Here is a 26,679-nt window from a genome sequence, read left to right as displayed (position 1 = left end):
GTCTCCGGAGCAGCCGAGCAGTAATGCGTCAGGTCTGTCGTGTCCAAGCCCGCCCTCAGTGGGACTTTCCCTCACTTAAGGTGACCTTCCCCAGATTAAAAAAAACAACGTTTAACGTCTCGCCATCCGATACTATATTTGGCTCCGACATTTAAAGACGCTTTCACAAATTAGATTCCAGGAGACGGATGGGAAACACTCTTTGTCTGAAACGCTTTTACTGCTTCATCTGACTTTGTCTTTGTGTTTTTTTTTTATTGCCTGAGATATTCAGCTTCTTTCTGTAATTCCATCTGCTCTGTGTTTGAACGACACCAATCCTCCCTTAATATTTAGATCCGCGTCAACATTTCAGTTCATATCATGTGTCTTAAGGCTGCAGGGTCCGTACAGCGGCTTCATGGTGGTCTATTGTCACTTGTGTATTTTGTGAAACAACTGCAGTCTGGATCATTTACAGTATTCCTAACTTTGGTCATGATGAATATGTGCTTCTGCTTTAAAGGTTGTTTTTTTTATACACCACACAACATCGGAGATAAATGTGTGTATCATCTTTAGTCACATTTAACCTTAAAAACAAAAGTATATTGTGTCTTACTGTGTCACATTGTATCATGTCATGTTGTACTCTATTCAAGCATCAACCTCCGGTCTTGAAAAATGAATCTAATGTGGAAGTGCAAAGTCCTGCAGTTCAGCAAGTGTCCACTTGAGGCTGGCTTCAGGAACCCTGGAGGTCACATACACACCCATTCAAAGAAAGCTGTTAACATGAAGAAATTAACATGTTTACAGCCTGGTACTAAAAACAAAACGGGTCTGATTTAGTTATTGTCCTCATGGGCACATACTGTACGGGGGGTGATTATTATTTTTTTTAAACAGCTCCATTTAGATTTCATGAACGATACGTGTTATCCATAGTTAGATGTGTGTCTGACCTGATTGACAGGTGGATAACGGTTCATCAAGAGTCTTAAATCCCGCCTCAGCTCCAGCTCTCAGCCTGTAGTTAGGTTGACTGAAAGTTAGGCTGAGACAGGATTTCCATCATGGCGGCTGCTGCTGATGAGCCTCCAGAGACCCCTGCAGTAACAGATGGGTGACATCACTCAGGCTTCTTCCATTAATATTTACAGTTTATGACCCTATTGTATTAGATTGTATTGTGTCATTATGTTACACTACCGTATTGTAATGTGTCATGTCATACCTTATTGTATCGCATTGCATCAAATTGTATCATATTGTACATTAGTGTACCATATTATATCATATCAATTCATATCATACCGCATCGTATCAGATTCAATCATTTGTGTCATATTGTCATGTCATTGTGTTATGTCTTGAATTCTATTGTGACGCTGATGACCCAGGAAGTAATTCACTTTGCATCAAGAGTTTGGGAGTTTTTTTATGAGTCAGTAAAAATAAATAAATAGACAAAGGGGGGTAAAAAATAAAACAACAGAAAATGTCACTAATCCTTACAAGAGACAGAAATGTCTGGACCCTGACACCTCCGGGAGCCTGCGGGCAGATAAGATTATGCCGTCTCATCCCGTCCAGAACAAAAACACTTTTAGAGGCCCCGCAGGACTCCAAACATCACGACACAACAAGAGTTTGTTCACGTCTGCCGCCAGCCTCATCAATAAGCCCCCCCCCCCCCCCCCCCCCCCCCCCCCCCGTGACACGACGACGATCCAGTTACTTAATGTCACTTTAACTCACACTGGATCGTTGTGTGGACTTTGTATAAAGTAGCTACTGCACGCTCTGAGGACAAAATCTTCTCTGAACACACCGTGCTGTCCTTTAATAAAAATACACAAAACAGATGTTTGTGACGGGTACATGGAAGAGGAAAATATCTTTTAGTCCTTCACGTGTTTGTTTTGTAACACTGATTGGTGGATATTAACACTGTAAATACACTGAGATTGTTATTTATTTTAGGTGGAAAACAAACTGGGGGTACAATTGTATATAAGTTGTGAATAAATGTGAACTTTAGTTTGAATAATATCTAACTAATCAAAGAAAAGTGAGAAAGGGGGAGTAGGGATATACAGGTTTCACTTCTACCTATTCCTTTTTGGTCACTGTTACTTTTGTTTTTATTCTCTTTTTTAAATTTTTTGTTTTGAAAAAAGTCTTTCATTCATTCATTCATTGCCATATTTAGCTAATTACTATAATAAAAAGCAATTTGAAATAGTTTATAGACTGAGAAGAGGATCAGGGACACCATTGACACATTTGATAAATATATATATATATTTGAGTTGTCACTTTTTACAACGCCGACATCTCAATATATTATGAGTTTATGTTTTCTTCTAATGCACGACTGAATTTGTAAAATGCATTTCTTCTTGCTCAATAAATCCAAATTACTGAGTTAGGAGACTTTATTTTTCTTAATTTGGCCCCTTTCCTCCTCTAGAAATTATATATTGTATATTTTTTTTATTTTAAATGATAGGAAACAGAAGGATAAATCATTTGTATGTGCTCTCTAGTTTTATTCTTTGTCTCACTTGTTCTACTCCAAAGAAAAAAACACCTTGTATTTAAAAATACTCTGCCAAAAAAACAAGGTTTTGTTTTAAATTATGGATTCTTGTGTTAAAAAAAGATAAATGAGAATGTGGGTGTAAGAGCAAAAACAAAAATGTATATTTTTTCATTTAAAAAAGTTTAAATCTGACACAAAAGGAACAAATAGAAACACATTGAAATGATTTTCAGACGAGCTTTTCTTCATCACCCAGAATCCTCTCGGTCTCGAAGTCACACATTCTGCAGTGTGTGTGTGTGTTTGTAGAGCATCCCTCACCCATTTCTCCTGAAGATGACCAAAAATATCTTTAAAACCAAGTTGTGACAACATTTCCTCCGCCGTGCATTCCCCTCAAAACCCTCGCCCTCCTCCGCGCGCCTATTGGCCCCGTTTGTTCTCGACCCGTCCCCCTCCGCGTCACGATTGGACGATCCCTCCGCCCGTCTGCTTGATTGACATCCCCGCAGCCACAGTCTCCTCCCAGCGGCAGCAGACGCTATTTGAGTGGTGGACCAGCGGATTGTTGTACATAGAGCCGGTTTAGTGTCGTCAATGGGAAGCACGCGAGACGGTGGCAAAGCGAGTTACGGTCTACAGTGAAATCCGCGGCTGCTACCATGCTCTCCAGGTCTCTCTCGTGTCTGTGGATTACATTTTGCCTTCATTTATGCTGTTTTGTAGACAGCGGGGAAGCACAGAATGCGAAGGAAGGTAAGTTCTTAAAGTTTGGACTGCTCCATCCCGTCGCATTTGGAAGATATCCTCCAGAATTCATGGAGAGGTGTCCAAACCCTGCGCAAAGCTTTTACGATTTTCCTGTTAAATACAATTTACCGAAGAGGTGGATTTTTTTTTTGGTGTATCCACACCGCGGTCACTCGAGGCTGGTGTGCCGGGGATGACAGCGCTGCTCCCGGGCTGTGTGCGAGCGACCTCTCGGCGTTTTTACGCACGGCAGTTAAAGGCGACAGAACGCGGATTAGACGCAGGAGCTGTTTTTTTTTTTATATTGAACTCCACTGCCAATGCGCTATCTGCGTAACTAACCTGCTCGGTAAAGAATAACAATGTGTCACGATGAAAACTAGGTAATGTCAGCGGATCGATCGTCCCAGCAGGCGGGCTCGCCTCGCTGGAAAGTGAGGGAGCCGTGTATGTGGACGCAGTCTCGGAGGTTATTTCCTCCTGTAAGTGGCCTCAGCGGCTCTTAACAGTCCTGTGTGCTCCTGTTTCTTTGATGGAAAATCCGACAGACTGATGCGGATACGTAAACTGCATCAGACGCTCAAGTTGGCAACATCTAGTCTATAAAACAGCCAAATTAAAGGAGAATTAAAAAAAAAAATCCCTAATGGCTGAAAAATGTCACTTTTAATTGAGCAGATTCTGGATTAATTAAATAAATTATGCGATGCGTAAAACAGACAAATGTGTGGATTTAAACTACAGTGTAATAACGGAGCGCGCTGTCCGGGTGTCACAGCTTCTATGAAATGTAAATCCTCGGTGATGATATGCGGGGTTTCGCAGACCTCCATATCTCTAGGACATAACCTAGAGCATATTTTATATTTCACGGTGGCGCGTCCTGGCTGCTGCCCCCCCCCCCCCCCCTTTCTCCTCTCATGCCGATTGAGCTGTCTGCTGATATTAAATAGGCCTACACAATTGAAACAACTTCATTTTTATGAAAGCCGCCGCGGTGCCGCTTTGCGCTCTCTTCCCCGCACACCTCCAGAACATAAAAACAGGTAGCTTTTGACAAAATCCTCCTCCTCAGATTAAATCTGCAAACAAGCCGCTTGTTGGGCCGTTCTGAGCTGAAAATATGTCTTAGTTTTAGCGCATGTTGGGTACAGTATTACGTGCGTCGGGATGGAAGCAGCCGCTGCGTTGACCTTAACGCAGGAAATTCCATTTCAAAGACGAGTTCTGATAAACTAAGGTGTAAAATAAAGCCACATTTCATCGTTCAAATGTCTAATTGAATGAATCTAATGCGTAATGATCCCTTGATTCCCTCTTTGTGCGCACTGTCAGTGTCTTCATTGCTCTCCCTGAAAGTTCCCCGCAGGCACCAGGACCTGTCTGCTGCAGTGTGTATAGTCTTATTGAATGTTTTTTTTTTCCTGCTTTAGCTGCTGCTGCTAGAAATTAGGTCACGGGTGTATGCGCTATAGATATCAATGTGTGGCCTATCAAAAATACCCTGCCGCGTGCACCCGGTGAGATTTAACCACCTGCCTCTCGGTTTCCTGTCACTAGTGATTCTGCTGGACTCCAAGGCACAGCAGACAGAACTGGAGTGGATCTCCTATCCTCCCAATGGGGTAAGTCTGCACAATCTCTGCATCGCCCTGAACACTGATGTACCCCACATTAATATAAATATATATCTTGCAGCCTATCTCTGCTCTGTGACAGGAATAACTTCATTTAAAGGAGGAGGGAATAAAACATACACACAAGGACACCAGCAGCTTATAAATCCCTGCTCATGATCAGAATAAAGATTGTTGGAGGTTGTTTTTTTTCTGCTGCTTAACTCCCCGAGCTTTTGACATTCAGAGCACAAAGGCCTTAAGCAAACCTCTTCCAACTTGCTGCTCTGATTAAAAAAAAAAAAAGAAGCAGGCAAACTTTTTAAATAAATAATGTGAGCGGGAGCAGATAAACTGAGCACGATCCATCTTTAAAGATTTGTGATATAAAAATGCCTCCCGCTAATCTTCCTCCATATTTCATACACCTCTGTCATTTTCACTGCAGAGTAATCACCTCCGCTTTTATTACCAATCATTACCTTTCTGTTGGATGGGCTCTGAGGGTGTAAATCCAAACATGGTGCCGCTCTCCTAATGGATGCACTCTGTACAAATGTCTTCCCCTTCCTTTCAGTGGGAAGAGATCAGCGGCTTGGACGAGAACTACACACCCATTCGCACATACCAGGTTTGCCAAGTCATGGAGCCCAATCAGAACAACTGGCTTCGGACTAACTGGATAGAGAAGGGCAATGCCCAGAGAATTTTTGTGGAGCTGAAGTTCACTCTGAGGGATTGTAACAGCCTACCCGGAGTGGTGGGCACGTGCAAGGAGACGTTCAACCTGTACTACCAGGAGACGGACTCAGAGATGGGCAGGAGCTTACGGGAGAACCAGTATGTTAAGATTGACACGATAGCGGCGGACGAGAGCTTCACTCAGGGCGACCTGGGCGAGAGGAAGATGAAGCTGAATACTGAAGTGCGCATAATTGGCCCCCTGTCCAGGCGGGGCTTCTACCTGGCCTTCCAGGATGTCGGGGCGTGCATCGCCCTGGTCTCTGTCAAAGTGTATTACAAAAAGTGCTGGTCCATCATCGAGAACCTGGCCACGTTCCCGGACACCGTGACGGGGTCGGAGTTCTCCTCGCTGGTGGAGGTCGAGGGCACGTGCGTGAGCGACGCCGAGGAGGAGGCCGACAACTCCCCCAAGATGCACTGCAGCGCCGAAGGGGAGTGGCTGGTGCCTATTGGGAAATGTATATGCAGAGCTGGATTCCATCAGAAGGGAGATGCGTGTGAACGTGAGTACCGTTTAAAAAAAAATAATAATAATTTCTGTTACGATCAGAGCGCTGCACAGTTTTAGAAGTCATTCCCATAGTGTCAGAAATCAGTTGGGTGCATCCTCTAATAAACATGACAAAAGGTGTGCCAGGGAAAGGACTATTTGTGATTTGATTATGCAAAGCGGGTGAAGGATAATTTAGGCGTATCTGGCTGGAGTTCTGTTGGCAAATGGGCTTAAAAGCGGCCGATCTGACGGCAGCAAAGAAGGATAAAGTATTGAGGCCAAACATCCCCAGAGTAATAATTGGATTCAGCGTTAATTGATTACAAGGCTCTTAATTTATAGCCTTGATTGTGTTGACACTGGGATTAAATAATAACTGGAGTTTAGCTCCTCAGCTTGATTTCACTTCTCGTTCAGGCTGAGCCAACACAATCAGCAGAAGAAGACTCGGGTTTTAGAGGAAGTCCAGACCGTCTTTCAGTATCACTCTCTCTCTTTCTCTCTTTCCCCCCTGGCCGAGTGACCCTGACGGGGAGGGGAAACAAATAGCTGCCGCGCTGTGGCATTTAGGCCTCAGGATATTTATGAAGGAGCCCTAACAGGAAGGGCAAACACACCCTCGCTGTGGCTGTTTCTTTTCTTTTCTCTTTTTTTCTTCTGCAGCGTTGTGGTGCCGGATCGTGCCGCTACACTTAACAATAACCTGCTTTCTGTCACTGCGACGATCAGAGGATTACTTTCAGTGGCTGCCTGACTTGAAAGATAAAAATCAGTATGGATTAAAAGGGTTTGACTCAGGTCAGGGAACTTAAGTGGCCTGCCCCGTCAGCCAAACCTTCTTTTTTTTTTTTTTGGGTAACCTCATAGTAAGCAGCTTATGAGGAGCAGCAGCCAGTAATAACTAAAAGGAATGTATCTAAGGACAAATGAGCGTCCTCCATCAGAGACCCCCACAGAGGGGAGGTGTGTTAATGAAACATATTAAGGCCGTTGTAATTTAGAGCAGCTCAGTTGTGCTACATCTCTAATGTTAGCGGGCGATCGCTGATTCAACCCCATCGAGCTCCTTTTTATATTGTCCTTGTCATTTTAATATGCAGAGATGTAAGATCCAGTTGTGCCCCGTGGTGAAAAGGAAACTCTCCGTTTATTTCCACTGGGAGAGCGGAGCATGCACGACAAGCGGCAGCCTCCTTTTCTTATTATGTGTCACACTGTTGCATCCTTCTATTAATTACTGTGTTCAGGTGTCGTCTTAAAAAAAAAGCAGATCCAGGCAGCAGCAGCGACGCGACCCTCAGGTTGTTTAAAGCCCGAACAAGAAGCCTCCTTTAATGTGTGTGTGGATCAAACTCCAGCCCTGACACGGCACCTTTATGAGCTTTATCTCCACCGAGGCATGAGAAGCCTTTGTATTAAGGGGTAGTTAATCTAAATAAAATGAGAATCACGGTGCACCATCAGCACTTCTTCCAGCAAGCTCCTCTGACATTAAATTGTCCATTCAGTAGTTTCCCCCCTCAGCACAATCTAAAAGCTATTCAAAGTATTTCTATCAGCCGAACAGCAGAGCAATGAGTCCAAGCGGCTGTGACCGGTATAAATGTGAAGCTCTGGCATTTGGACCCTCAGAGGATCCTGTGTTGGTGTAAAAGAACGTCTTTATATAATGGGGTCTGGTGGCGATGCTGCAACTCAAGAAGAACGGCTTCTTTATCCTTCAAACAAAACTGCTCAAAATGTTCTCGTCCCAAATGGTCAAACGGACGTTTTCCTTCAGACTCTCTTTTTTTTTCTTTTCATACAAGTGGCCAACTTTCAATGGTGTTATCTGACAGAAAATTAAACTTCCCTAATCCCTTAATAAAGACGTTACCTTCGACAGCAGTCTGTCGGTTCATTTTGGTCAGTAATTAACTGAAGCTAAAATTAACCGGTGTTATGGTTTGAAGAGTGACCGCGTTAACTGGTGACTTTTCAGCCGAATGCATATGTGGTTGTCGTAGTTACAACACATATGATCTGTATTTTTGACATTACAATAAAAAACCTAAACAAAGTGTCATGTGTTAAAACATTTTCCATCTTCAACATCTGTTGTAACTACAATAACCACAGACTAAAGGACACCAGTTAACATGGTCACCGTTTAAACTATAACACCGGTATTATAGACAAATCAACACAAACATCAGCTTTCTGTCTCTTCAATAGATTTGACTTCTTAAGAGGCCATGATGACGTAGAAAACTCTGAATTACACACGTCTGTATTAAAAAAAAGAAAAGACAAACAATAGAAACTTTTTGGTTTTGTTATACCACCCAACAGTGCTACTAGTATTTCACAATAAAAGCACCATTGGGGCGCAGATGACCTTGTGGTTAGGTCGCTCCCCGTTTAGGAGGCTGTAATCCTCCAAGCGGGCGGCCCTGGTTCATGTCCGGCCTGTGGTTTGAGGACTAACGCCTCCTAAATGTCCTACTCTATCCACTGTCCTGTCCAATAAATAATAATGATAGTTATTCCATGAGCTCTTTGAAGCACAGGAGGCGCTGTGCTCTTGTTGTCCACAGTCCATCTAACCGTGTATGAGCGGGGTTCGGATGCTAACTGAAACCACTTCACTGACAGTTAAAGGTTTTTTAACTGTATTTGAATGACGCTAAAATAAATTTAGATAAACGACATTGATAATAAACGTCTAGAGACTTTTGTCCAGCTCTTTTATTTTTTTTGGTTTGGTCATTAAAAACTACTTGGTGGAGTTTCAATGAGTCGTGTCATGGTGTGTTTTGAAACTATAACTCAACTGCTTGTGACTTTGTGTCACACGGTAATCTAACCCACATCTCTAATCGTGTGACACCCCCCCCCCCCCCCCCCCCCCCACCTCCCCCCAATCTACCAGCCCCACCCAGAGCAGCACTGAGCCTGTGATATTGCAGCAGACTTGTACTTACTTTGAAGCTAAAGAGGCGGAGAAATGATGTCATGGTTTTATAAATGGTACTGTGTAGAACTATTGTAGCTCATAGAAGAACATCCAAAAGTGGAGGAGGGACTGAAAGAGCGCCGTTTCAAAGAGCGGAGGAATTACAGAGACGTTTACACATAATAGTTCACTCTCTTCACTCTTTTAGGGGGGCGATTTGATGATTCAGAGCTGGCGTCATGATGATTGGTTGCAGGCTTGTAGACACTTCCTATTTAGATGTCCCGGTCATTTTTACAATCTTTTTGCTTGATGAAGGTCTAGTACCGAAACGTTGCACATAGATGTTTATTTGAAGTTCGACAGTGTGTTGGAGTTTACCTTTAGGTGTTTGATGGACACGTTGCTCTCCTACGCACCTGTCTGATGAAGTGGATGTGTGAAGGCTTTTTTTTCTATTTTGAATCACAAGGACGGGGGAAAGTTTCAAAAGTCCTGCAAACATATGGGCGGTGTAACGAGTGAATGACTTATGATATGAAGCGTTATGTAAGTGGGGTCATTTATTACTGTTTAGGAAAATTATCGTTTTAGGAAAACTTTCACATTAAAACGAAACAGAGTAAAAAAAGTGGACTTCCTGTATCCAATCAAAACGGCGATAGCTACATTTGTAGGAATGACAAACAATGTTTTTGATTTTGATTCTCAAGTCCTGGAAAAAATCAGATTCCTTTGTTTGAAAAGATTTTTTAAACTTTGAAAAAAAACCATTATGTGGCTGTTGGAAGCTGTTTCCATGTGGATTTGATCCCCCCGTGTGTTTAAATAGAAAAACAGTTCACCGGCTGGACTCGTCGTCCGACATTCTGACATGGGAAAGTTGTGGAGGCAGAAGGGTTACAGACTGTTGAGTGATCAGACAGGCGCTTCTGTTGACGCATACTGCTCCTTAACACAAGTCTTTACTGGCCTATTTTAGTAAGTGCAGCCGTGCTACGGTTACAACATGGCCGCCGAGTAAAACCCCCAGCCGGAGGGCGGGCTGCAGGTGGAGCGGGCGAGCGTGAGCGGAGCTGTCAGTCATGTCATTTGAGGAGCCCCCTCTGTGGATGCGAAGGCCTCCTCCCCAAATGTGTTGTGATCCACTCATTCATCACCGTCAGCAAAGAGGGACCCCTTGTCTCTCACCCCTACACCCCCCCTCCTCTCCTCCCCTCCTCCCCTCCTCCCCCGTGTCTCTCTTTAACTCTTTGTGTGGCAATCTGTGGCAGTAAATGTCACTCTTCTTCTCCGCCCGCTGCGTTCACTGCTCTCAGTGTAATGGGTGTTGAAAAAGGCCAGTTGAAGTGTCCCCGCAGCCTGCGCGGGGCCTTCATTTTAGCGAGCGGTGCGTGTTGTTGAAAATAGCGCCCATTCATCCGCTGGTCTTGTTCGGCGCTGGCTGCCGGTTGCAGCGGAGCCGCAGAGTCGTTTGGACAGAGAGAGGGCCCTTGTGGGAGGACACTGCCGTCTTTGTTTGGCTCAATCCAGGGAATGCATGTTGTCCCATTTTGACACATCACATCATTGTGGTACTAAGTAACCAAGCCTGAGAAATGATTAACTGTTGACCCTCGCCCAGAGACGGGGACGAGAGGCCCCTATCTGCTGGATAAAAACACGTCCGTATCTGGCTGCTATCGGTGCATGCTAACAAGAGAATTAATGAGAGGATACAGCATCCTGTAGACGCCTGCTCCATCCATCTCCACTGTCAGGGAGTTGGACAGAAGTTAGTTGGAGACTGATTGATGATTGAGCCCCCCGGGGGGAAACATTCAGGGATCAAGCACGACAGCTAACATGTATGGAAGCCACCAGGCGGCCCGGGCAGCCCGGCCTGCAGGAAAAGCTGCACTTAGCATTTCAAATGGAGCCAGGAAGCCAGCAGTCAGGAGGTCCTCATTCGTCGTGATGCTCCCCCTGATTGATAAGGTGTGAGTCTAATGCACCAAATGGCCGTCTGTACCGCCGCCGCAGTGCTTAATTATGCAAATGACAGGTGTGTGCTGAATCCACAGGAGACCCAAATGGACCTAAATCACTCACGATTGAAATAAATTGGTGATGGATGGGAGCTCGTCCTGTCAGCACCTCTGTCGGCTTCCTGTGAATGGTCGCATTCTTCCACAGCTCGGGGCTTTTCCTGTTTGTTGTGGAGGCCCTGGCAGGTAGCCGCAGACACACAGATGTTGTTCTTTCTGCTCGGGATGGTTCTACCAATACTTTAAAACGTTGTCCTTAAATGTATCACATGGGGAGGATTCATATATCACAGATAAAAAAAAGTCAAATGTCTTCTGGTTCAGGGTTGTGTGATGGAAAGAGTTGTTGCTTTCTGCCTCATACAGACGTACGATTTGTGAATTTGGGTTTTAAACTTTTTATTCAGGCAACAAGAAAAGGCATTACAAGATGTTGGAGTAGATCAGCTCTTACTCATTGACATTTTGCAAACTTAAAATCCGGGTCATCATGAACAGCTACCCACTGAGAATATTATCCAAACTATTGGGATTTTTTTTTTATGTTAAAAATGAGAAATTGTGAGCGGACTGTCCCTTTAAATATCTCTGAAAATAGCTCCTCTGCTCTTTATTTGCTGTAAGTAGGTGGATAAAACAAAGAAACAATGTTTTCATAGTACGTTTTTTTTGCAGACAAGAGAACAATAGTTGTTCAAATAACTCAACAAAAAAAAAAAAAAAGCCAAGAGAGAGGGTGTTAGATTTCAGGGGAAGCTGTCGTCAAGAACAAAAGATATCGCTGTACGTTTCTGCAGCGCTCCCCTCTAATTCCCTCTCATTTGTAGAGACTGAACCGCTGTCACATCCTCAGTGGATAAAACAAAAAAAGAAGGTAGAATGTTGAACATTTGGCAAGCTGTAATAAAGTCTATTTATTTTTCCCTCCACATGCAGTGCCCCCTCTTAAATATACACATCTAAATGAGACGATAAAGTAAGAGCGAGTGGGAGGAGGAGGAAGTAGTTTCCTGGGATACACTGGCTCGAGCTGGTGCAGCAGCAGCTCTTTTCTGTGGGATCCGGCTGCCCTGTCAACACGTCACATTAAATACAAATGCCTCTTTTTACAGACAAAAACATTCACCGTGGGGGTGGGGGGGCTCATTCACAAGGGTAAATATTTGTCTCGACGTTACATTCATATGAACTGCTGCACCAGCTCTTACACTGAAACTGAAATGACAACTAAAACAAAGGTTATTGTCTGCTCCAGATTCAGAGGTAACACAGTGAGGGAAAGACGGCTGCAAAAGGCGTCTCAAAGTGCTTCACACAACACATCAAAAGAGGACATTTTAAAAATAATTGACACAATTATTAAAGGCCCCGTGTTCTCCTCATGTTCACCTTTCACGCCGTCAGTCTGTGAAACCTTTAGAGCAGCTTTGCCTGATTAGCAGCTCAATAAACTCATTATTTATCTGATACTGGTGTCAGTAAAAACCCTCATTTCAGCCTCTGCCTGAAACAGTTAGTTTTAGCTGCTGTCTCTTTAAGGCCCCGCCTCCCCACATAGTCACTTTCTTCTGATTGGCCAGCTCTCTGGAAAAAAAAGTCCATATTTATCTTCTTCTACATCTGTTAAAACTCTTATTTTAGCCTCTGTTTACAAACTATTCATTTCATTCATTCATTAAAATGAGCTCAAAAAAGAGGCCCTATAAAAAAAAAGGCAGTTTTAGATCAACAGAGGGAAAGTTACAGTGGAATAAGGCACTTAAAGAAAGGCTTTTTAGGCCTTTATTTTAGAGATAGGAGAGTGGATAGAGTCAGAAATTTGAACCCGTCCGCCCTCTTTGAGGACTATAGCCTCTGTACATGGGGGGCGTACTAACTGCTAGACTTGCGGCACCCCAGAAAAATATCAAATGAAACACTAAATATAATGTCAAACACAAACTCTGCACCGTGCACTGAGCTTAAAGCGGGACACAAGGCTGCGAGTGTCCAGTCTCTAGTAATGGGTTTGTCTCTCACCTCTGCTGATAAGCTTCACGCATACATGAATATCAAGCAGCTGATGGGAAGGCTCCGTCCACTCCACTGTTGAAGGCTCGCACACACTGTCGGGACCATTAAACACAAAATTCATTGGAGATATTTTACAATTACGAGTAACCGTATTTGACCCTTAACACTCGACCCCCCGGTCTTGTTTTGGATCCATTTATTCATATCGGCTTCACATCCAGGCATCCCATTTGTTTCATTTCCAGACTAACTCAGACGACTCGCTCTCTTCTCAGTTTAAAATGTATAAGTTAAGTTTTATTTCACACCTTTAAAACAGTGATGTAACTTTACTTAAACCTCACAAAGTCATGCTTATGATTAAAGTCCTGGACATATATTTTAATTCAGATCCTTTGAATTTATACTCTGACACGTTAGAACAGTTCTAAATAAGCGTTCCTTACCTTCTAATGTCATGATGGTGATAACGTGCTGTGTGACTTGCCCATGTCCACCTACCTCGATTGAACATGTATTACAAACCTTTTTAAAGCGGCATATAAGGGCACAGGATTGCTTATAATGAATTATAGACATGACCAAGTTTTTCCCTCGTTCCTTGTGTGACCTTAAAGCCGACTTATTGACCACTGATTTTGATATTTCTCGGCGGGGTACGTTGATTGCATTTCAGGAATATTAACTTTTTCGTTTGAGCGTTTAGCTTGAGGTAAGACTCTGAGGAGAAAGCTTTCAATTTAAGATAAAAGGAACTGCCATTTCAAGTCAAGCAAGAAAAAAACCACACGGAGTGATGACTTATCAGTATCCAGGTCTTGGAATTTGACCTGCCAGTCCAATTTTGAGACCCTACGTTGCATCCTGTGAATAGACAGAATCAGAGTAAACGGCCTCATTCTCACGCACACACAAAGACATGCTGAGGGAGAGGGTCCCTTAAAAAAGGGAGACCTCCACGACTCTGCGTCAGATAGCGTTATTTCCAAGGTGATACCGGGGTCTGCTTTTGGCCGTGCAGGAGGTCAGTGAATATTAACTTCATTTACACATGGCTGCAGATGAGCGCAGCGCCACAATGGAGGCCGGCCTGTTGTGTTTAGTAACATGAGCGACCCGGCTGACAGGACACTGTCAAGACAGAAGATGGATGATCGCAGCAGTTGACCCCTGATCGCCAGCAGAGTCACCTCTCCGGCCCCCTCTCGCTGCATGACAAAAGAGCCCTCCCCGCGGTGCGGCGGCCCTCATCTCCACTTGCACTAACAGGTTCAGACATCTCCATCGATCCCCCACTTCCATGCCGTTTGTAACTTGAAGCTTTCGCCCTTTTTAGCTATCCAAACTGTGGCGCAGATGTCTTTTTTGTAATTGCTTGCCTGCTGACTGCGTGAGAGGGATGTGATCAGACAGGCGAACTCCATGTCAGAAGACAATGTCTTTGGCGTTCTGTGTTGTGTCCCCGTGGCAGGAGGGTGAAAGTGATATGTGAGCGAGCCCGGGGTCTCGGGCCCTGTTGTCAGTGAAGCTGCTCCTCTGGGAGGCTTCAGACCACTGGCTCTGCTCCTCAATCTTTCTCTAAGAGGAGAATCAATAACTGATTACATAACTTCACACTTTTTTTCCCCAACAGAGCAGAGGAAGCAAAAGTCAAAGTATTCTTTGGATGGTGTTGTAGGAGGAAGTTCAGCTTTAGATTTTTTAAAGTTGTTAAAACGAAGACAGCTTTGTGAAACACAGGGCATATAGGCTGGGGTTTGCAGCAGTGTAGTTTAGTAGCAGCAATAATTAAAGCTGTCTAACAAATTATTTTAAAGGCTGTTTTTTGAGTAACTGGTAGAAAGCGTGAATAAAACAATTTCATGTTAAAGTCAGTGGGGTTTTTTTTTCGATTCTCTTTGGTGAACTGGACATTAGGAGGGGCTGAGAGCTGAGCTGTGAGCTCACTTTTTAGGCTTCAAGTTCTGCCGTGTTCATGAATCTCTAGGTTTCTATCATGAGCTGAGTGATCCTCAGCAGTCGTCCCCTCTTTAAAACAAACAGTGTAAATGATGAAACACTTTATTTTTCACAAAACTGAATAAAGTAGTTTCACACAGTCTGTTTCTCAGATCGGCTTAAGGGTCTGGGTGCTGAGCTGCAGCGAACAGTGTTATCTCACTTAAGGCTTGGAGTTCTTCAGTATTCATGGTTTCTGTGGGTTTGCATCAAGAGATGAACTATCCTTAGTAGTCTCCTCGTCTTTAACACAAACAGAGCCAATGATCAAACTGGTTAAAAAATGCATGTTTTTTCAAATGGGCTTCAGGGGCTGAGAGCTGAGCTGCAGTTAACTTTAGCTCTGCTTGTTTCTCTCATAGCCTTCACATGACGGGTGAATAAATGTGTTAACAAAATCACAAACTTGATTGCATGAACAACATATATCTAAAAGTAGATGATTATATGAAGTAAAACGTTCAAGTAGTTGAAATGTTAGCCTAGCTTGAGTTCTAAACACTGCAGGCTGTTTTGGTGTTGTCTCTCGTTTGTTTCTGTTGTGTGATATACATTTTAGATTTATCAAATCAAGAGAGAAACATCAGTTTCGAGGTGATTTCATCACACAGCACTAGGATGTATCCGAGCTTTGTACAACCAGAGCGAGTGAACAAACACCTTAGTGAGTCTAGTAATGCTAATTCTAATGATCAAAATGTGAAAGTGATTTTTTTCTACACTTCTCGCATTTTGTTTTGTCCATAGAAAGTCAGAAAATAGCACAAAATGCCTAGTCACTGCACAGTCACTCATGGCCATCTGAAAGCTGGTCTGTTTGTGTGTCAGGGGAGGCTGGTGCGCAGCGGCTGGTTCGACATTGTTCCTTTTCTCTCTGTTCTGCCAGGGGACTGTTTGGGGTGGGGGGGTTGGACTGAGACCGACGGGGGCTGGGCTGGGTCAGGAAGGTTGGCAGGCATTGGCACAATTCAGAGATAATGCTGTGTTGCTGACTGGGGACATTTTCAGTGCTGATTTTGCTCGGGCTGCAGGGGGCTTTGGGTCGCTCAGACCTTTGGACCCTGTGCTTTCATCCCCAGAATGCAGAGTCCTCCCCTCGTCTGCAGCCTCTTTCAGCGACAGCCCCCCCCCCATTTAGAGCTGACCACTTCAACCATTAAAGGTAGCCGCCTGGCCGGCCTCAAGGGCCTTCTCTCCTGTTTCCATGTGAGTTAAATGAACTAAACAAAAGGCGATTAGGTAGGGACATTTTCCATGTCACTGAGAATCCATTTCAAAAAGCTCACTCCCCATGATAGCTTAAGGAAGCAGGGACCTCTGAGGAGGACTGTGTGCACGCTCCACATCCAGCTCCGGCTCAGGCAGAGTGAGAGGCTGTAAATTCACTTGTGTAATGGATTTAATCTTAAAATGTCCTTCATTTTAACCCTCCAGTTAATCAGCGAGAGAGCTGAAAGAGAAACAGGTGTTCTGAGATTTGTTTCTCTTTGAGCAGTGACTCTACTGACGCTGTCGTCTTCAAGAAGATCATATAACTTCTTCTGCTACTTCTCTGTGCTTCTTTGAATAATAATACATATTGATGAAACAAACATGGATACAGGATGACTTATAACACAACATATATTTCACAGTATGTGATGCTAATCTTAAAGAGGAATTTGGTAACTGTTTTTAAACTTTAAACAGTATCCATAGACAAAAACAGTTATTTTATTTGATATGTCAAATACAATACTGGATGCTAAAACTAAACGTGGGCAAGGTTTCAGATCATGACGTATGATGGAGTAATGCCAGGATAAGTCTGCAGAGGGTGCTAAACGGCTTGTTCCGCTGAATTTAACCGTTTCAGGCAGAAGCTGAAATTAGGGTTTTTACTGTCACCAGTATCAGATAAATAAGGAGTTTATTGAGCTGCAAAGCTGTGCTACAAGTTTCACAGGCTTGACAACATGAAAGGTGGACATGAGGAGAATATGGGACAGCCTTTTCTTTAAAAGCATCTCTCTCTTCCTTTAATGTTGTCAGGCATTAAGAATAACAACCGGAGTGTCAGTGGCAAAACCAAGGACATTAAGTGGACATACTTCAATTGCATTGTCCATTAAAGATTAAGACTTTAGTCTGCAGGCTGGACCATAAACTGGTACCTATAAGTCATTTAGACTCTTAAATATGAGGGTAAAAAAAATACTGGAATGCACCTTTAACTTGTGCCTGATAAGTATTCATTAGTTTGCTGTTTTTTTGCCACTTTAGGGTTTCACTTCTTGGCCTGGCTGCAGCCTTACTTTCAGCTCTGCAGTGAGGATGTTAGCTTAAAATATTTAATATAACTTAATCAGTGTCTGGCTTTGATCTTTGCTGTGAACAAACCGAGCAGGCACTTCCTTTGGGTTTTCACTCTGCTCAGAGGGCAAAGCTGCGTGCCCTCCAACACAGTGTAAGGGAATGCTAATCTTCTCTTTGTTTCTCGTGGAAAAGCTACTTATCTCCCGCTAAGCACAGGTACCTCGGATGAATGGCTCGGTTGTCTGCATGTGTGGAGTTCAGCAGCAGCCAGACTGAGCCCTTCGGAGTAAGTGAGGGGTGAAGGGAGGATCCAGCACAGTTTGACATCGGCGTCTTTAACTGTGTTAAACTTTTGTATCAGTAGCTTATTTTAAACTGACTTCTCGCAGCGATGTCCTAGAGTCCCTCTGTCTTTCAAAGCCCGCGGGAGGTGTCGGGACCTTCCAAATGAACTCGTTTGAAAGGGAATTTGACATTGAAACTCTACCTCCGTCCCATGAAGAGATTTTCTGCAGCTCTTTTCCTTTCCTTTGTGTGATGTGCCACAGTTTCCCAGAGCTGGTTTAGGCGCCTCGCCTCTCATAGGTGGTAGATTAACATGTCTGCAGGCTAGGGAAAAAAAAAACCAACAGCTGAGCATCTCTTCCTTTATTGAAGGCAAAAAAAAAAGATTCAGAGTGCTTTTCAGGGAGAAAAATCGAAAAAACACCTGCTGCCTACTTTGTTGCTCCTGTGATCAGATAAAAAAAACATGTTTAGAACCAAACAGAAGACGGAGCCGCGAGAAGTCTTTGCGTAATATAATAATAGACCAAATGTTGGCATTCTCTGCAGTGAGCTTCATAAATAACTCATATCTGTTCTCTTGATTTCTGTAAAAGTTCAGCAAGCTGCAGAAGTCCACACATCACCTGTGAGATCAATTGAGCCGTCCTCTAGCTCTTCAAGTAGAAGAAATACGCACGGCTCCGATTTTTTTTCTTCTTCCCCAGCCCGTGTTGCTCTTGAAATAACTCACAAGATGTACTGCCTCATATATTGCAGAGGAAAACACCACAGGCTTTAGTCCATAAAAGAGATGCAGCCCACAGTTCAGTATGCATAAAAAGGCGGTAAACAGAGTCTGATGAATGTCCACACCGAGGCCGACTATTTATTGAGCCAAAGAACATAAGTCACATCTAATCAGAGCAGCACACACAGAGGCTGCGGGCTATGTTAATGCATAAGAAATAAGCTCCGTGTGAGCTATTGACATCCTTCTCTACAGTCGTAACGCACGGTCATGGTCCTAATCGTATGCCCTGAAAGTAAAAACTGAAACACATAAAGCAGGAGTTTTTTTTAAAAATAGCATTTCATGGTTGTCTGAGCATCCAGCTCGACACGGGGCATTTCTGAACCAGCTGACAGAGAATGTTTATGGCAGTATTTACAGGGAATTGCAGCATGAGAGAAACAATCAGATGCATTTGAGGGAGACATTTCCATTGTTTTTTAAAAGGTAGAAGTGGTTTGGCATGTTTTCATATGTGTCCATACAGCGGTGCAAGGTATCCAAGAATCTGTACGTGCTAAAGGGGAGCAGCTGAGGCTCAGTTAGTAGAGTCGGTCGTCTCTCAAACAGAAGGTCGGCCGTTCTATACCCAGCTCCTGCAGCCACATGTTTGACGTATCCTTGGGCAAGACACTTGACCCCTATTTGTTCCAGCTGCTTTGTTGGCAGTGTATAAATGTGTATGAATGGATGAGTTAATACTGATGGTCTCTTTACTCAGCAGTCTCTACCATCAGTGTGTGAATGTGTAGGTGTGACCTGCGGTGTAAAAGCGCTTTGAGTAGTCAGAAGGCTAGAAAACTGCTACACAAGCTCAAGTCCATTTACCATTTAAAAAATGTTTGGTCACATTATAAAATCTTTAAACAGGTAGATCTTAATTAGAAATCAGCTCTATGACTCCTTGTGTCCAGACAGTGTTTCCCATTTGAGCGTGGGCAGACTCACCTGCCAAGGAGAGACAAAAAAAAAAAAAAAGAGCTACTGTGCATCATCATCTCCACCCACTCTTGTCTGGGCATTGTGTCTCATATTCCAATGCTTCCAACAACAAAAAAGTCCACACCTGGTCACAGGTTAAATATGTGAAAACCGCATGATAGTCATTTATTAAGAAATGCAGAAGATATCAGGGCTATCACACACTGGATGTTGTTAGGGGGCCTCACCAAATTCTTAAACCGGTGCATTTGTTTTGGAGTAGAGGAAACCTCTGAGGATGATTTGGCTCTGATAACACCTTCTAACTAAAAGAAGCAAACCTGAAGCCAAACAGAAATCGAACTAGTTTGTAAAGGTTTATTTGGGTCCTTTTTTAATCTTTATTAGAGAGATACTGTAGGACAGTGGACAAAGCCAGAAATCAGGGAGAGAGAGAGTGGGGAAAGACATGCAGGAGCCACAGGTCAGATTGAAACTGGCCCACCCGCCTGGAGGACCTTTGGTGGGCGCCAAAGCACCAAACCAAACTAAATTCCTCCATAATGTTGCTTTGATTACTCAATAAAGAATGGGTTTATAACAAACTGTGGAGCCTTCTTCTTGGCTGTTTTTGTCTTTATTGGATAGGACAGATGAAGAGAGACATGAAACGTTAGGGGGAAAGAGTGGAGTGGGTGATGACACGCAGCAGAGGGTTAAGGTTGGATTCCAACCTACGGCCACTGCGACGAAGACTATTGCCTCTGCACATCTTGTCATAACCACTACTCTATCTGGAGCCCCAAGGCTGATGAAGACAGTTGACTTCATGCAGCCATAAAACATTTAGAAACACTTATTGATTACAGGTCCTGATACTTGTTTGTCACATAACCCTGTAAATGTTCTTTAAGACATCACTCTTGAGCGTTTGAGGTGCATTTTCCCAAAGAAGCACAAACCAGTGGACACACAGTTAACCCAGGGCTTCCTGGGGGGCCCCTATACTCTGCATGGTTGGTAATCCAGCCTCCCATTGGAGGAGTTTGGCCTCTTTTTGTGACATGGCAAAAAAACATTTGTAGGAAAAACATCAGAGATAAAATATTCTGAAGTCAAGGTTCACCAAACATCTTTTGTCTGTAGCTTTGGACCACTTGCCACATGGGCCTCTTCAGGAAATTAACCAGAAGGAAAAACATGTTTGTGTAGCAAAGCGAGGCTCTCTGTAATCTCTCTGTAATCTGAATATAGAAAATAGATAAAGGATGATTTCAATGGATATCCACGGCCGATCAGAGGATTGCATTGTAGACCGGCTCAGCATTGGATGTGAGATGCGTGCAGACAAAGGGAAAGACACACTTGTATAAACCACAGGGACCGGCTCCCCATTGTACCAGGCCTGTGTTTAGAGCTGATGTTTATAAAGACATTTTCATATCGGAGAGGCCGGACCGTGGCTGGCGTTTTACAGAAAGCTCTGGTGTTTTTTTGAAATAAGAAAATAAACTGTTTCCTTTATCGGGCTTGACCCGTTCCACCTGGCATTCATCAGCGGCAGGGCCTGCATGTTGGTCCTGTCGGCTGCTCTCCTCCCTCTGCCTCTTTATCACTCTAATGGGGTGCTATCTCCAGGCTGCTCTCTCCGGGTCTCCAACAGCCCCGCTCGGCTCCGCTCAGCACGCATTCTTTCCACATCCATCTCGACACATGGGCGGATTTAACACATAATCAGGCTGGACGGGAGGGCAGTCAGAGAAGAGGGGGGAGGGGGGAGGGGGGCGGATGGGGAACCGGCCCTGACAGGACTCATCATGCTACGACCGTGGAGACAGAAAGGCCCACACTAGTCATTCTCACTGCGGCTCTGCTGGTCTGCAGAAAAACATTAAATCTCCCACATTCCCATACTGCGGCTCACTCTGAGCCCGATCCAAAGCAATATTGAGACAGATGGGGAGAATCTCTATATCCCAGCTGCCCTGCCTGGACCAGCTACGCCCCCCCCCCCCCCCCCCCCCCCCCCCCCCTGCTCAGGAGTTATAAGGATTGTAACACAGATTAAATTTGTGGATTGTAAACAAGAACGGACACCAAACTAACTCTTACAGTGATTTTTAATATTTCACAAAGCTACTTCTGGCCATGTCTCTGAGGGTCATACACCTCAAAGTAGACGACCACATGGACTGTATACTTATACCCACTGGCTTTAACACACATGCAGACTAGGCAATTCCTGATACCAACGTGCAGGAATAGTAAATACCTAGATTATAACTAATAAGATCCTGCTAACATTAGCTTCTCATTAATGCGGTATTCTTATCCTCTAAAAAGTCACACTACCACCAAAGCCAGGTCTTTAGTGATTTGTTGGATCCCAAAATGAATCAAGCAATTGAAACAACATTTAAAAGTCATGGTGCCGGTGGTCTAGTGGTTTGTTTTGTCTTGAGCCAAACGCAACGGAATTTCATTCTGCTGTGTACCTGTCTGACTGACAATGAGGGAACCTTGAATCTTGTTTTGCACATCCCATGTACAGAGGCTGTAGTCCACAAGGCGGGCAGCCTGATTTCCTACTCTTTCCACTGTCCTGTCTCTCTAATAATTTTAAAGATAATCCTAAAAAATAAAATCAAGAGGCATCTTGTTACCCCATCTTGCAGCTATAGCTGTGATTTCTCTCTTTTTGTCCAGCTCTCAGTCCGTTATTGTGTTACTTTCAGACTTTTCATGAGGTGATTTTTATTCCTGTTAATTTGACCTGCGAGGGCAAAAAGTGGTTTCTGCACATTGCGTTGACATTAGAACCATTTAAAGCAAAGCACCAACAAAGTAGACCTGATTAAGATGGTCAAAGGTTAAACTAGCAGTTATGTATTTCGAGGACATAATTGAACCCATGGATGATATGCTTTACACGTACATGCCCTGTGACACATTTGTTTGGCAAATCTGAACACTTTTAACCCTGTTATTCAGTTGTACTCTTTGCTCCATGTTCTTAGTTTTTGTGGCTTGGTACAGATTTTAATTCTTGAGGCCGTGGATGTATTTTGGCACTTTCCTAAGCAGCCGCAGCAACTGCACAGAGACCCAGGGAAGTACACAGAAAACTTAAAGGGCAAACTTGGAATCCGATCTGTCAGCAAAGGCACAAGATTAACTGAGAGAAGAAAAAAAAAGAAAAAAAAAAAAAACAAGTGCCACGGCATCACCCCCAGACAGGGGAAATAATTATTTTCTATTTTGGCCGGGGAAGGGATATGTCAGGCTGTCGCGTAAGGAGTCATCGCCTCTCTCTCCCCCACCCTCCCCTCTCTGTCGCTCACCCCGAGTGTCATGACATTGCCAAAGCGTGTGAGAAACTGGATGTAATTCAAGAATGTTAAGAAGCTCAGCTCGGAGGAAAAAGAAATAAACGGAGATCTTACAAAAATAGAGAAATCCGCTTCCCCCTCTTTTTTTTTTTGTATATGTGTGTGTCTGCATAAGATAAGGACGCTTTGTTTGATTCTGTGGGACAGTGTGAGAGTTTGATTATCTCAATCCCAGCACTCTGAGGACTGCTCCTTTCTCAGGCTCCTCGTCCTCTTTCTGTATAAAACTGCTGACTGCAGCTCCCCCCCTGCCTCCCCCCCCCCCGACGTCACTGAATGAAAGAGCTTGACCACTGGAAGGGGAAATTACAGATGCTGGCTCTGTGCGCTGCCGAGGAGCGGGCTGGAATTTAAGACTTCTCTCTCTCTCTGCTTAACCTCAAACCCGCTTCTCTGAGGACTGACTAATTTCTCAGTGTTGTAAATAAGCCCGCTGTTGTTGTTGTGCGTCGCAGAGCTTTTTTTAACGGGTCCGCATCCACAAACGGAAGCCATTAGTCCGTGTTTTTTCTGTGCCAAAAGGAGGCTTACAAACACTGTCCTTTTACTCAAGGACACTTTTCATCCATTACAAAAGTAATTACACGTCGAGCTGTTAGTTCTCTCGTGGAAGCAGACGGAGAAGAGTCTCGACTTCTGTACTATGTTTTAACCATTTGAAAATGTGTTTTTCTACAACGCTCTGGTTTGGTTTATCTTCAATAAAAACCATCAGAGAAACTGCTTTCATCACTTAGCAGCTGAAAGCTAACACTTCTGTTAGCCTCTTCAAATTGCACCATTTTGATATGTTTATGGTCTGGTAATTTAAAATGTGTGGAAATGCACACTCGACAGGAGGCTGTAACAGTCTGGCTGCTGCAATATTTACACGATCCTCTTTGACTTGATTGAAGAAGAAAAACACCAAAAACTGCTGGAGCTACAAATCGTGTGTGGCCTTTAGGGTTGTTCAGATTTAAGGGAAGACACTCTTAAAGCAGTTTTCACGTTTACTCTCCCGAGACATAACACAGCAGTTAAATGACGTGCACAGAGATCGTAGCCGTCGCACGCAGACGGCCTATAGCCGTGCACCCATCACATTCATATTTTTGGATCAACATATTTTCCAAAATGTGTCTTTCATTATGTTATATCTTCAGTTCTGGTCAGATTTTAAGACCATGAAGAACTCAAAGAGACTCCAAAAAACAACAACGGTGGCAGACTCATTGAGTATAGAGTTCAAAGTGTCAACATGTTGGTGTGTCAGTAGTGTGTGGGTCATTTTCTCACTTAAAGGAAGCTACTTATTAAACAGACTTGTGTAATTGCTTTGTAGATATTGCCACTCAGAAGGAAAGTGTAGCTGCAGGGACACTCGACAGAGAAGCTCTCACTCACTATCATCTCGTCTGGTCGTCTGCGACTAAGAGAGCGTCTCTCCAGCAGCTGGTGCCAGGAACGGAAACTCACCAGCGTCGAGTCAGTGTGCACTGAGCGCTGCTGCTGCTGGGACAGGAATGCCGAGCCGGGACGCCTGTGTTTGTACTTGTCACTCAATGAGCTGCCAGTGGTGGTGGGGTAGAGCTGCAGAAACACTTAGTTGCTTGTGTCATGCAGGCATTCGTTTTTTTTTTTTTGAGGCCTCATTTGCCGCCTTGTTGCTTCTGTAAACATTTCCGGGTGCCAAACACAGCGGACACACTGACAAACACGAAGGCCGTGTCTGGAAGAACAACACAAAGAAATACCATGAAAGAGGTCTGAGACTGTGTGACTGAGAGCGGTGAATGCTGCAACTTAACAACCCTGAAGAAAGCATGAACTTTACTGTGTCCATTGGACGTCCTTGTGTTTGACTCACTTCAAACAGTAAAGAAATAAACTGGTCGGACTAGATCACATGCATACGTTACCCACAAGGCCACTTTCCTTCAAGAGAAAGGCTCAGTCTGTTACAATACAGACAGTCGGTAAACAGTGCAGATAAACTGATAACAGATGAGGTGCAGCTTTGTACACATGACTAATAGAGTTTTAAAAAAAACAGCAAATGAGGGCAGCAAGGAAATCAGACAGGTTGTAAACATGAAGGTTACTTAAAGGTAGAGTCAATAAAATGTTCTTCACAACATTCAAACTGGACTCACGTGGACGCCCACTGCAGGTTGTACGTTTACTGCAAGCTACCTGAGAACATTTGTTGTAATAGAAAAGCCATTAATTCATCAAGCTAACACAAGCTAACCACTAACCGCTAACATTGCTTCACTATGAATATATATTTTCCTCCTTAACTCATGCTATCATTGGCTGGAGGAAACACATCTACTCCCCGCCCAGTAATGTCCCCAGTCGATTAAAATATAAAAATCTATCAAAACACAGAAGACAGTCACTACCACACATCAATGGAGGCCCACAAGTGATGATTGAGCAGCATTACGCCTAGAAACTAAAACCTACTCATAAACTATCTACTTATTTCAACCCAGGCAGATTTACGACGGTGTGGTTTGGGGGGAAAAGAGAATGAAATTGAAACAGTGTAGAGTCAAAGTCATGAACTGCGTTTTGTTTGTTTCAAAAAAAGGCAAAACCAAACCTGTAAAAGCTACGAGAATAAAAGTGAAGCTGCAATAAATTGCAGTTTTCCAGTAGACTTGTGTTTATTTTCCGCCGCAGGCTCTCGCTCTCGTCCTAATCTGGACCTCTGGATCCTCTTTGTCTGCTGGAGTGGTGGTCTCGATGGGAGATAGCCTCGGTCCCCTGCCTGGCTCTCTCTCTCCCCCCTCCGCACACCGGCCACCCAGCAGACGAGCTCTCACAAACCCCGAAGGCAAACAAGACACACGATGGCTTATCAGAATGTTTAAACAGCGTGGCGTGGTGGGAGAAAGCGCGGTCTTAGACGGGATCTAGCCAATCTTTAACCTGCTGGAGAAAGCCCTTCAGTGTCATTATCAACATCTGCAGAGGGGGGGGGGGGGGGGGGGGGGGGGGGGGGACTGTTTACACTTTGTATCAGATACTGCAACTAGAGATGGTGTCCTCGTCTGCCTCTCAAGTGTTATCGCTCATCAGAGCTCTATATAAAGTAAAAAAGCAGAGAATGATGAGTGAGCACTTGTACTTGTGTGTGTGTGTGTGTGTGTGTGTGTGTGTGTGTGTGTGTTTCGCCTGGTCAGCATTCAAGACCCACCGCTAGCAGCCTCCTCGTTGGCTCTGTTTTCAATTACCGGCCTGAAAAGGTAAAGAAAGATTAGAGATAAAATCATGTCTTTTTTTTTCCTCTTTGAGAAAAAAAAAAAAAGAAGCGCTCTTGTTTCAGGAGGCCGAGCGATAAATGGAGACTGACAGGACTTTCATGTCGCTGAAATGGGGATACCCCGAGCCCCGGCCTCTTCTCTTCAGGTCCGCGCTCTGGAAGTGTTAAAATAAGAAAACTCAGATGCCTCTATATCCTTCTTATCCCCGACCTGTCGCAGGAGGAGGTGGTGGCCAATTTATTCCCCCCGCCCACCCCCCCCTGCAAAACGGATACAAAGAAGAAGCAGAGCTGAGATGTGAACTGGCAGGTGCCCAGTCGGAGAATCATTGCTCAATTTCCACCCAGTGGCTCATGAAAGATGCATCCTGGGTGTAATATCATTGTTTGTATGCAGAGATATTCACAGACGTATCGATTTCTCTCAGATTGTTAAGGACGTCGTGTGGCTCAGATTGCGTTTTTTTTCAACAGGCTTAGACTTGTTTTGCACAAAGATGGTCACCGAGGATTCATCGTCTTTGAAACCACAATGAACAGAGCCAGTATTTTTTACTCTTTACTGGTATTTAAACATTTAATGGGAATTCTAATGCCCTCATTTTTGCACATTTTGGGGTCTGACTGAATAATTGGCCCACACTCTGGTTGACTGTTGTGT

At 44.0% G+C, this 26,679-nt stretch overlaps 1 protein-coding gene across 5 annotated transcripts in view; it reads left to right on the top strand.

Moving 5' to 3' along the window:
* Positions 1 to 3,108: 3,108 nt before the first annotated feature.
* epha7 (eph receptor A7) overlaps positions 3,109 to 26,679 on the top strand; it is a 101,287-nt gene continuing 77,716 nt past the window's right edge. For all 5 annotated transcript variants that reach the window (XM_061051285.1, XM_061051283.1, XM_061051284.1 and 2 more), the window contains exons 1-3: positions 3,109 to 3,283; positions 4,838 to 4,902; positions 5,471 to 6,140. In XM_061051285.1, the coding sequence (XP_060907268.1) occupies positions 3,190 to 3,283; positions 4,838 to 4,902; positions 5,471 to 6,140 (829 nt within the window). In that variant the 5' untranslated portion in view covers positions 3,109 to 3,189. The remainder of the gene's footprint in view (positions 3,284 to 4,837; positions 4,903 to 5,470; positions 6,141 to 26,679) is intronic.

The sequence above is a fragment of the Labrus mixtus genome, chromosome 12, assembly GCF_963584025.1.
Source record: "Labrus mixtus chromosome 12, fLabMix1.1, whole genome shotgun sequence".
In the NCBI taxonomy this organism is placed as follows: Eukaryota; Metazoa; Chordata; class Actinopteri; order Labriformes; family Labridae; genus Labrus; species Labrus mixtus.
Note: the sequence above shows the minus strand (reverse complement) of the source record. Positions and strands in the feature narration are given on the sequence as shown.